At 40.9% G+C, this 12642-nt stretch overlaps 1 protein-coding gene across 4 annotated transcripts in view; it reads left to right on the top strand.

Moving 5' to 3' along the window:
• Nucleotides 1–273: 273 nt before the first annotated feature.
• Nucleotides 274–12642, top strand: part of LOC136874712 (myb/SANT-like DNA-binding domain-containing protein 3) — a 37153-nt gene continuing 24784 nt past the window's right edge. Inside the window, exon 1 of one of the 4 annotated variants that reach the window (XM_067148362.2) lies at nt 274–400. In XM_067148362.2, coding sequence (XP_067004463.1) covers nt 347–400 — 54 coding nt within the window. In that variant the 5' untranslated portion in view covers nt 274–346. Of the gene's footprint in view, nt 401–2518; nt 3164–12642 lie in introns of those variants that run through there. The other 3 variants (XM_067148365.2, XM_067148364.2, XM_067148363.2) reach the window with 3 other exon arrangements.

The raw sequence follows: 12642 nt of genomic DNA, 5'->3' as shown, positions 1-12642 counted from the left end.
GTCCTTATACAGTTGTTTAATGCTTGTATAGTTATACAGTGAATAAACCCTGTATAAGCGTTGTATATTTCTTTTCACTATAAACGTGGTATACGCATTGTATACACTCGTTTCAAGTCGTAGGAATATCTTCCTGTAGTTCACTGACGTATTTCGCACGTTCACCGCCTGCTGGTTATCTACGAGCAAAACTTTCCGGAAAGTCGCGCAGTAGCACGGCGTATCGAAAAGGCAGTGTCAACTGGTGTTCTGTTGTGACAACACAAAGTGAAACAGCTGCATATTGGGTTATATTATTATCAACAAAATTTCTTCAACTTGCTTGTGAGCTTATCGCACGAAAGAAATGGAAAAGCTTAAGAAAAGATCAAGAGCTCCCAACTGGGATAGTACGGAAAAGGTAAGCAATTGTAATTGAATCGGCGAGTTGTAAAGTGTACACATTCTAAAAATACTTACTTTTCAGGAGAAAGGAAACACTGTTTTGTAGCTAAAAGAAAGGTTTGATCAAAAAAGTTTCTATTAGGCATTTATACATCATATATCTGCGTATTCAGCTACAAAGTATGAAAATCATATCACATACGGTTTTCAAGTTAACTTATAAAAATTTTTAATGTCAAGAAAAATGTCCCTTTTTATACTCAAATTTGAGAAAGATCTTTGTAGAGGCGGATAATGTATAATAAACTCGCAATTTCAAAAGTCTGTTAAGCAGTAACACATTACACAAAAATACGCCCAACCATCATGTCTTTTATAGTTATTCATTGTCGTCATCAGCTCCTGCTGTTGGCCAAGTGTGGTGCTCCTCATAGAAATGTACAGTATATATTGGTCTTGGATATAATTGACAAGCTTTTAAAGATCACTTATTTTGCTGGCCATAATAGGCACCAGAAAGAAATGAGGATAATAATAATAATAATAATTTATTACTAGAAAATATACAAAAGCCAAAAGGAAAGGTGGTTGAAGATTACTTGGACTACACCATTAATGAACTCAAAGTTTTACCATGATATAATGCTATTTCTCTCTTCCTCTGAAAACTGATACTATAAGACGTGACATTTTTAAATTGGTAAATTGAATTGTTGTTGATTTACAATTATATACACGTTGTGTATGGGGAGGCTTGGTTTCAAGCTCTCTCCCACCACAGCAATGCCAGATTGCTAAATACAGTATCCTGGCATATTGTGTTTGTTATTTACAGAATGAAGTTACACAGTCTTACTAATACACGTCCTTATACAGTTGTTTAACACTTATATAGTTATACAGTGAATAAACCATGTATAACCGTTGTTTATTTTTCTTACTAATGAACGTGGTAGGTATGTGCATTGTAGGCTCCGGTAAAGAAATAGGGGACTGGAAATAATAATATCCCATTGAAGATTACTCGTATTTGTTCAGAACTCCATTTTGAATATTATTAGGTCCCGAAATGTGGCATTATTAGTGATTTTGTGGGTAATATTGGTAATAATTGCACATAAAAGTATGAGGATGTATTAATAATAGCCATCTTTGTTTCCGGAGTTGTTATGTTGTTATGGTATAGACTGGTTATTTTGACTTTACAACAACGCATGGACCTTAAGATAGGTGAGGAAAGACAAGCGTCTCGGTATAACAATGCGATAATACGACCTGGCCAATCACAACGCATTCTCTCAGTGTCAGTGGCCATGGCCACTTTTATTCTCATATAATTCCCTTGCTGACAACATCTGCATGTCAGAAGGGCAAATTCTATCATAGTCTCCAACCCATACTACCTACTACTTTCTGGTATCAACACGCCACCTACACTCGTCGTCATATCATCAATATCATACGTCTTCGCTTTAATCATTCCCTTACACCTCTCTATAAATTTCGATTTCGCTTACATCTCTTTTTTCAATGCCCATTGTACAACTCTCCTCGCCGCTGCCTGTACTCCAACTTAATACAATACAATTATCCACTCCCCTCGTCAATTGCATGTCTCGTCTACAAGCCCTCTCCCACAATCATACGTATCTTAAATCGGTTCCTAGATCACTCTAATTTACAACTCTAACCCCACTTTCCCACAATACATTGACACTACTTACATATTTCATCATATTCTCATTTGCCTCCCGCCCACCCTAACGCTTCCTCTTCAAACAAGACACATAGCTACCGTTTATTCTCATCTCCCCCTCCACCGATCGCGTGTACATTTTCATATCAACACACTGTCGCCCCTCTTCATCTTTTGTTTACGATTTCACTGACATTATATATACGTTGCTCAGATATTTCTTTCCATCTGTCCAAAGTCCTACACTCTCACATATATCCACCCCTCCGTCGTTCCCCTGCCCTCTCCTGCTTGTCCCTTATATGTTGGCCCGGTGTGTATGTTTTGTAGAAGTCGCTGAGGCGGCCACTCTAGCGTGAAGATTAGTATACCTTGTGTCCCTGTGCTTTTCCTATATCTCCTAGTCTTGTATACGTATTTCCTCACTCTCAATTGTCTAGGTGATACGTCTTTTCCTGAACTACTTTGAAGTGCTTTGAACCCATATTGTGAGTCTGCTGCATGGTCTACTTCCCTCAATCTTCAAGTACTTCGTACTCAGAAAACATTGTCAACTGCATTGGTGTACTACTTTATTGAAATTGTGTGCGTGTGTAGAACTAGTACAAATATAATACAGTATTGTGTCTGGGTGAAATAATGAGCCCAAATCAACTTCACGAACAGAACAGAACAGAACAAAATTCCCTTGCTTTGGTGATGGCGACTTCGCGACTAGTTTGTTTACGATTATCAGCTGATGAGGGCATCAGTGATCGAATCCAGCCTATTTATGCCTCTCTATACGTTTGTCTGATAACCTGAAACAGAAGAATGAAATTTATCGAACTAATAATTAAAATTTGAATACGGAAGGATACGATTCTTTTCTTCGTTTTACTATGAATGAATTCAGGTTAAGTTGCTCAGAAAACCGAGAAAGTGTTTTTATTGTCCACGTTAATAATTATGGAATTATTTCAGGTTGTTGCACAGAAATCTGAGTCAGTATTCTTATTTGTCCACGTTTAGAATTACATAACCGATAGTTTTGCATAAGTTATTCGACATATCAAGCTATGTTAGCAGAAAAACGAGGATTAGGTATGTTCTTTATACACGATAATATAACTGATGAATTATGAAGGATTCTGTGAAATCAATAATCATTGATCTGCATTTAGGACTGTCTATACTTCGAGGAATTTGTGGCGGTGCTTTTCATTATTCACATTTACAACTGCGTAACCTGTAGTTTTGTACAATTTATTAGACTTTTCAAGCTTGATTAGCAGAAATAATAGGGATTCGGGATTTTTTTTATGTGTTATAATTTCATTGATGAATTATGAAGGATTCTATCAAGTCCGTGATGAATGATCTGCATTTAGAGCTGTAGCCCAGTTGGCAGATTCCCTATCATTTTACCTAGTATTTTCTTCAACGATTTCAAAGAACTCTGAAATCTATCAAACATTTCCCACAATAAATTGATCCAGTCCCTAACTCGTCTTCTTATAAATAAATATTTGCCCTAATTTGTCCTCCTGAATTCCAACATTATCCTCATATTGTGACCTTTAAAACCTCCACTCCAAGCTTATTCATCTACTAATGCCATTATACGCCAGTTACGGTTCAACTTATGGAAGAGGGGTGAAAGTTACAAAATTATGATAGAACATAATGAAGGTGCTTGTGCAGCGCACACATGCTCGAGTGTCATCATAAAGACATTAATACAAATGAATTATGTTGATATTCAGATGGCAGTACACTACAGAATCTTACATTAAAATACAGAAAAAACAATACGATCAAGGTCAGCAGTTTTACAGAAAATAGTATGTTCAGTTTACAATCTAAAATCCAACTTTTGAGGCTTCTTAGAAGACAGATTCAAGATATCTGTTGGTTTTACAATTTTGTCTCTGTGAATGCTCAAAAGAGCCAACACATCGAGTCGACTTTCACTTGTTTATTGTCAGTTTCGTTTTTTCTTTTATAAAATTTCCATGGGGTTTATAACCCCCAGTAAACCCACCCCTTCTGACTACGCCCGTTACATGCCATCTCTTCACTGACAGCTCAGAGCATCCCGCTTAGTTGAGCATCTTGTCTCCTTACTCCCAAATCTTTTCCTTACCGGGCGAGTTGGCTGTGCAGTTAGGAGCGCGCAGCTATAAGCTTGCATCCGGGAGATAGTGGGTTCGAATCCCACTGTCGGCAGCCCTGAAGATGGTTTTCCGTGGTTTCCCATTTTCACACCAGGCAAATGCTGGGGCTGTACCTTAATTAAGGCCACGGCCGCTTCCTTCCAATTCCTAGGCCTTTCCTTTCCCATCGTCGCCATAAGACCTATCTGTGTCAGTGCGACGTAAAGCCACTAGCAAAAAAAAAAAAATTATTTTCCTTGCAACATATTCAAAACACTACTCTTTTGTCGGAAATCACCAGAAGAAATTATGCTGCTTTCCTTTGGATCTTCTCCAGTTTTTGTATCAAGTAATCCTGGTGGGTGTACTCTTTTGTCGGAAATCACCAGAACAAATTATGCTGCTTTCCTTTGGATCTTCTCCAGTTTTTGTATCAAGTAATCTTGGTGGGTGTGTCACACACTGAAACCATCCTCTGATTGGGGGTCTTACCAGAGACTTACTGTATATGCCCTCTGGTTTACTCTGGTTTACCTCCTGACTACAATCCTTAAATACTCTCATAACCATATGAAGAGGTGTGTAACCTTTATATACTACCGGTACCTCATTCATGAATCTTTCCTTATATTAAGACCTAGACCGTGATCCCCATGAGGTACAGTCACCTGATCAACAGAGTAATTAAATCTGAGAGGACTTTTCCTCTTTGTGAAAATTACAACCAGACAAATTTACCGTCATACCCTTGTCTCCTGTCCATCTCACAACATTGTTGATCTCTTTTTGTAGTCGCTTACAAACCTGTAGCTTATTTAATATATACAGTGTAACATCACCAGCAAAAAAACATTATCTTTGATTCCAGATAACCATTTTAGGATCAGATAATGCTTCAACTACTTTAATTCTATGAGTTCTTTCTATAAATTAAGCCACCCATTCACCACTCTTTTGTCCATTAGCCCTCATTTTTGTCAGTAGTCTCTAATGATCTACCCTTTCAAAATCTTTGAATCGATACCTCCTGTAGGTGGGGGCAATAGAATACACACATGGCATCCCCTGCCTGCCATAAGAGGCAACTAAAAGGAGCCCAGGAACTCTAAACTTGCAAGCGCAGGTTGATGACCGTGGGGACTTTGGCTGAGCTCTGGCATTGCTTCCCTTTACTTGCACACCAAGTTCTTCAGTTTCATTTATCCTATCCAATCTCCCTTGGTCATTTCTTGTTCTTTTCTGACCCTAGTGGTATTAGGTTTTTGAGGTCTAGAGTGACTTTTACTTTACCAGTCTTCACCTATCTTTGGCCGCTACTTTCTTTTTTCGAAGTGTCGGATCTCTTCCCTCTGATTATTAATAGAGGACGGTTGCCCAGTTCCTCTTAAAACAATAATCACCACATCCCAAAACCACCATGAATGGATACATATAGTCCATTCCACCTGAATCTAAATTATCTGCTATATTGTGTTGGAATCCTACAAGTTGAGCCTTACTGGAATAACTTTTCCTAAACGTGAACAGCCTTCTATCAAACCAGAGCTTATATGCAGACTGGCGTCTAAGTATCTGCTTTATGTTCATCACCCTTTCCTTTATACAGTGAAGCTAGAGCTCCTTCTTACCATCAGCACCCATATATGACAGTTTGTAAGGGGTGGGGGTGGGGGCGGAGCTGGGGGTACGTAGTATTTTTATATTTTGGAAGATAAATGGCAACTTGTATTCTGTGGTAGAATAACCCACGGTATTCCCTGCCTGTTGGTGGGGAACCGTACTACCACTTCTACGTAGTATTGACTTTTAAATCATTTTCTTGAAAGGAAAACACCTGACCAGACTACATTTTTGCCTTTCCCTGAGAGCTGGGGGGGCGACCCCAACCTTGCCCCTGGGTATGGGCACCCTTGCTTCTTACAAACAGTAAACAGATATTTCAGATATGGCAGCATATTTCTACTGATTACCCTGAATTCTTAATAAAGCCAGCTGCTTTTTTTTTTTTTTTAGCTTTCAGCTTTTGTACTTTTTTTGTAAATGTCTTTATTATCATAGGTAAATTCCCCTACTTTGCCTGTATTAATCACCTCCTCAACCTGGAAAATTAATCTTACATCCAATTATCTTTGCATATTGCTAATTGAATTCTTATGCTTTCTGGAAGTCCTCACCTATACACTCTCCTAGTTCATTAATTTTTCCAGGAATGTCCATCCTGGAACTTGTGTCTGTCTTTAAGAGGCGGCCGTAGTCGGCTCAAGATCCATCTTTTATTTCAAAATATCGCCACTAGTCTCGTTGATGTCGACAACCAACTCCACTGATAGTTACATCGCAGGTGCATAGATGGCAGTAAGAAAGGCCAAGGCCGAACGAGCGATTCACCTCTCACCCTCCAGCGTCACATAGTCTGTCACCAGGAAGTTGTGATACAGTACTTGCACGGAGCTGATGGTGTTGACATTTTTATGGAATGCGAAACATTCCAGGAAATTATTGAGCATCGGTTAGTGCTGAGCAAAGCAGTCAAAATAAGGTACTGTTTCCGATAAAAATAAATGAAATGGCGTATGGCTTTTAGTGCCGGGAGTGTCCGAAGACAAGTTCGGCTCGCCAGATGCAGGTCTTTTTATTTAACTCCCATAGGCGACGACCTGCGTGTCGTGATGAGGATGAAATGATGATGGAGACGACACATACACCCAGCCCCCATGCCAGAGAAATTGACCAATTATGGTTAAAATTCCTGACCCTGCCGGGAATCGAACCCGGGACCCTTGTGACCAACGGCCAGCACGCCGGACACTGTTTCCGATGTTGAAATGAAGTAGTGCATCAACCCCGTCCCCGCCTCACGTCTTTCCCTGTACCGGCCAGTAAGTGATACATAATATAATTCTATCCAATGAAAATACAAACTGATATAACAGAAGAATTCATTTGCGCATTTTTAGTCACGCAGTGATACTTTGGACATACGATAAAGATTGTAACGCGACCAAGAACGGAATTTTCCAACAACCCTGAGAAAAAAGAAAGCCTTACAAATTTATAACCGTTTTTTTTTTTTCCCTTGGAAACAAACAGTTCTGAAATATATAAACAATGTATAAAACATCCCATTGCATATTGTGTTAAAATTTGAATTTCATAAAATAACTTGTTTTCGGAGACGCAGATGTGGCGGAATGTTGTCCCGCAAGAGTTCTTTAACGTGTCGACCTTCCAATACCACCGCACTGAGCCAGGATCGAACCTGCCAAGGGGCAGAAGGCCTGCGTTCCAACCTTCGAGCCGCTGTGAGAGTCTCTTTGTCTTTACAAAGACGGATTTGAAGTCGTATGTTTTCGTATAAGTTTTAAATAATAGATGTTACAGCATCTAAATATCCATTAGTTCTGTATTTCATGACTTGAGTGGAGTGTAATTAGAGTAACTATTAAGCTCAAAAGAATACCACTTCATTCTCGCTTTCGGTGACGTCAGGCGCTTTAGCCAATAGCAACGCTGCTCACCGGAATGACCTATCTGACCTGTGAGTTATTCTAGTTATGTTGGAAAACCCCATTTCCAAGAAATGCAAGGATTGCAAACGACGGTTTTGTATACCTACCCGTCATGAAACTCTGAAACGGTGCTGGTAAAGAACGCCACAGCTGAAGGGCACTGCAACTTCCCTCTGTAGGTAGGGGTAGTAAAATAACACCCACAGTATCACCTGCCTGTCGTAAGAGGCGACTAAAGCGGGCCCCATGGGCTATGAACTTGGGAGTCTGGGTTGGCGACCACGGAGCCCTTAGCTGAGTCCTAGCTTTATTTCCACTTACTTGTGCCGGGCTCCTCACTTTGATATATCCCTCTTCATCAAGTGTCATCTTTTTTTTTTTTTTTTTTTTTTTTTGCTAGTTGCTTTACGTCGCACCGACACAGATAGGTCTTATGGCGACGATGGGACAGGAAAGGGCTAGGAGTGGGAAGGAAGCGGCCGTGGCCTTAATTGAATCGATTATTTCAGAAAGCAGTCAAGTGCCAAAAAATGGAAAAATGAGTTAATGGCAGAATATGTTACTAAGAGAGTATACGCACATTTTGGTGCTGAAACCAGTCAAGAAACGTTATCCTATAATGGTCAGGCATTACGTTGAATTTCGTATTTAGTTCAGAAACCAGTTAAGTGACACCGCTTGGTTGGTTTCTGCGGTAAACTGCTGGTACCTTTCCGGTTGGTGCTGCTGTTCTGAATCCAGAATAACCAGCTGTTCATCTGTTTTTGTTGTCATTGTTGTGTTTCTGGAATCGCATGTTCCTAGTTTTGTGAACAAATGATTCATCATCATCATCATCATCATCTGTTTACCCTCCAGGTTCGGCTTTTCCCTCGGACTCAGCGAGGGATGCCACCTCTACCGCCTCAAGGGCAGTGTCCTGGAGCTTCAGACTCTTGGTTGGGGGATACAACTGGGGAGTATGACCAGTACCTCGCCCAGGCGGCCTCACCTGCTATATGCTGAACAGGGGCCTTGTGGAGGGAGGGGAAGATTGGAAGGGACAGGCAAGGAAGAGGGAAGGAAGCGGCCGTGGCCTGAAGTTAGGTACCATCCCGGCATTCGCCTGGAGGAGAAGTGGGAAACCACGGAAAACCACTTCCAGGATGGCTGAGGTGGGAATCGAACCCATCTCTACTCAGTTGACCTCCCGAGGCTGTGGACCCCGTTCCAGCCCTCGTACCACTTTTCAAATTTCGTGGCAGAGCCGGGAATCGAACCCGGGCCTCCGGGGGTGGCAGCTAATTACGCTAACCACTACACCACAGAGGCGGACTGAACAAATGATTCAAAAAATATTTATTTTGTTTAGTACAGTGTTTTTAATATTCTTAGTGATATGTCTGAAAATTCAGAAGCAGGTTCGAATCCCACTGTCGGCAGCCCTGAAGATGGTTTTCCGTGGTTTCCCATTTTCACACCAGGAAATTGCTGGGGCTGTAACTTAATTAAGGCCACGGACGCTTCCTTCCAACTCCTAGGCCTTTCCTACCCCGTCGTCGCCATAAGACCTATCTGTGTCGGGGCGACGTAAAGCCACTAACAAAAAAAAAAAAAAAGAATCAGAAGACGAACCTGCATCTAAAAAGGAAACGAGGAATGGTAGACAAACAAACTCACACGCGTAATATTATTCGGAATGCAAGGGTAAAAGGAGAAGGTTACATTTCCTACTCAGACAAGGAAGTACCTGGTCTGAGCCCTACATTAGGCCTATTCTTTGTTACTGTTTGTTTTAGGTGCCCATCAATATCAATAAGGTACGTGAAATAAATGCCTTAAAACCTTACCTGATGGAATATGAACACTTCTATGACAGCATTTTACAATGGCTTAATACAGAAACAGAATGTGCTGTGGAGTTTGTTTATGAGGACTGATTACCTCTTGTCATGATGAGCAGGCATTGCTGATTTCATCCTTTTGTATCAGCAATACAGTCTAAACCTATTAAAATATGTTTTTTTTTAAAACAAATATTGGGTTTATGATAAAATCCCTCCAAAACTCAAGAATTATCCCATAAAAATATGTTTGCAACACTCGTTTATTTCAGAAACCAGTTAAGTGGAAATATTTTCCGTTTTTTATAGCAAAGTTAATAAGCACAAAATATTTTTCCTTAGATAGAAATTATTAAGAGATATAATACTTTCATGCTAAAATATTAAAACCCCTACCATAACATTTTGTCTGATGCTAGACAGTTTTTTTCGTTTTCCAAAAAATAACAGACTTGGCGCCTGACTGGTTTCTGAAATAATCGATTCAAATAAGGTACAGCCCCAGCATTTGCCTAGTGTGAAATGGGAAACCACGGAAAACCATTTTCAGGGCTGCCGACAGTGGGGTGGTGATTATTGTATTCATCTGGACGCATATACTTGCACAGTTTTCACTACATTGTACTTGTGTGCTCATCATGACTCAGGTGGTGGTAGTGGTGATTATTGTTTTAAGAGGAAGTACAACTAGGCAACCATCCTCTATTAACACTAATCAGAGAGAAAAAATTGAAGGGATCCGACACTTCGAAAAATGAAGATATCGGTCAAAGGAAGACAAGGGCAACGAAGGGCGCGAAAATGAAGGACTCCCTAGCCCTCGCATACCTACTAGCGTCGGGGTCGGAAGAGAACAAGAGTAGACCAAGGGAGGTCGGATAGGATGGATGAACGTGAGGAGCCTGGCACAAGTAAGTGGAAGCAATGCCAGGACTCAGCTAAGGGCCCCGTGGTCGCCAGCCCACGCTCCAAAGTACAGAGCCACTGGGCCCCCTATTAGTCGCCTCTTACGACAGGCAGGGGATACCGTGGGTGTTGTTCTACCACCCCCACCCACAGGGGGCGACAGTGGGGTTCGAACCTACTATCTCCCGAATACTGGATACTGGCCGCACTTAAGCGACTGCAACTATCGAGCTCGGTTCATTTCATTTCAGAAGATCGGCTACCATAATAGAGATTCTTGCTTTGGATGTTGCTCAGTAGTGGAACAGTTGAACCAAGTTTTCAAATTATCAATCCAAGGAATGCGCCTTCTTCCTGGTCATCTTTTGCCTTGTATCTTCCCTTGAATAACCAGCTGCAGTAGACGATATTCTCTTCTCTCATCTATCCTATCCGACCACATTTAGTCAACTCTTGTTCTTTTCCGACCCCGACGGTATTACGTAAGGAGGCCTATGGAGTCTTTCATTTTCACGCCCTTCGTGGCCCTTGTCTTTCCTAGGCCGATACCTTCATTTTTCGAAGTGTCGGATCCCTTCCATTTTTTCTCTCTGATTAGTGTTAATAGCGGATGGTTGCCTAGTTGTACTTCCTCTTAAAACAATAATCGCGACGTAAAGACCCTAGCAAGAAAACCAAACAATAATCACCACCACCGCACTGCAACTGAAAAACGGTTATATTCTTGTAATTGTTTCATTCAACAACGGTTGTGTTCCCGAAAGTTGCGTTCTATCTGTCCCAGCTGTAATGGGTATTATAAACAGTGACACATGCACGGAGCCTCAAGGAGGGTTGTAATGCAGAAACAGGGGAGGTCCGCCTGCAAGCCTCGTATCGAGAGCAAGGGAAGCAGTGCAGCGGTGAGTTTCCGTGCACACTAGTAACAAACGTAGATTTAAACCCATATCCAGTGGCGATTCTAGCCCTGGCGGGGCTGGGGGCTCAGTTTTAGTGAATTAATTATTTTAAAATTCCTTGATTAATAAAGAAATTGATAATTTACAGATATAACGTATTTGAAATAAACATGTTAATGGTTGTGCTAATGTTGCCCATTGTATTTTCATAAACATGGTTACTTTTCTTTTGAATTCCGTTACCAAGATTTTCAATTCCAAACAGCCCCTCCCCCATTTAACTTTTTTGTTTTTTGGCTAGTTGCTTTACGTCGCACCGACGCGACGATGGGAGAGGGAAGGGCTAGGAGTGGGAAGGAAGCGGCCGTGGTCTTAATTAAGGTACAGCCCCGGCATTTGCCTGGTGTGAAAATAGGAAACCACGGAAAACCATCTTCAGGCCTGCTGACAGTGGGGTTCGAACCTACTATTTCCCGAATACTGAATACTGGCCGCACTTAAGCGACTGCAGCTATCCAGCTCGGGTTTTAAGTATCTAGAACCGCCACTGCCCATATTGTAATAGGCTACAACTGAAAGAGGAACAACGTATATTTATAGCAATTTATTCTTATTCTACTAGCAACTACTATTCAGTATGCGGATTCTCAACCATTACTGCATCTCTGTCTGTAACGTTACACCATTTAGCCATTCTTTTAGTAAGATATGTTGTAGCTTATTCGAACTGACGATTCACCTCCGACCTACAATTACCAATAAAAATAAGTTAATTGTCTTATTTTGAATAGTACGCATCATTGCGTCACTAATATAACAAAGACAATTCATTAAAGTCAGGTAACATCTACCTCAGATAATGCAGCTGTTTTAAGTTCATTCGCAATTTCATGGTGTTTTTCACTAACATATTTGTCATATTCTTTGGCGTGTTTTAAAGAATAATGTCGATGAATGTTAATATATTTTGCTAGTGGTTTTACGTCGCACCGACACAGATAGGTATTATGGCGACGATGGGATAGGAAAGGCCTACGAGTTGGAAGGAAGCGGCCGCGGCCTTAATTAAGGTACAGCCACAGCATTTGCCTGGTGTGAAAATGGGAAACCACGTAAAACCATCTTCAGTGCTGCCGACAGTGGGGTTCGAACCCACTATCTCCCGGATGCAAGCTCACAACCGCACGGCCAACTCGCCCAGTGTTAAAATTGTTAATAAAGTTTAAAGTCTTATTACAAATCAAGCATTTTGCCATTCCATTGCACTCGGTAAAAAAATATAACGTGCTA

Source organism: Anabrus simplex, chromosome 5, assembly GCF_040414725.1.
Source record: "Anabrus simplex isolate iqAnaSimp1 chromosome 5, ASM4041472v1, whole genome shotgun sequence".
In the NCBI taxonomy this organism is placed as follows: domain Eukaryota; kingdom Metazoa; phylum Arthropoda; class Insecta; order Orthoptera; family Tettigoniidae; genus Anabrus; species Anabrus simplex.
This window is presented reverse-complemented; position numbering and strand designations above follow the sequence as displayed.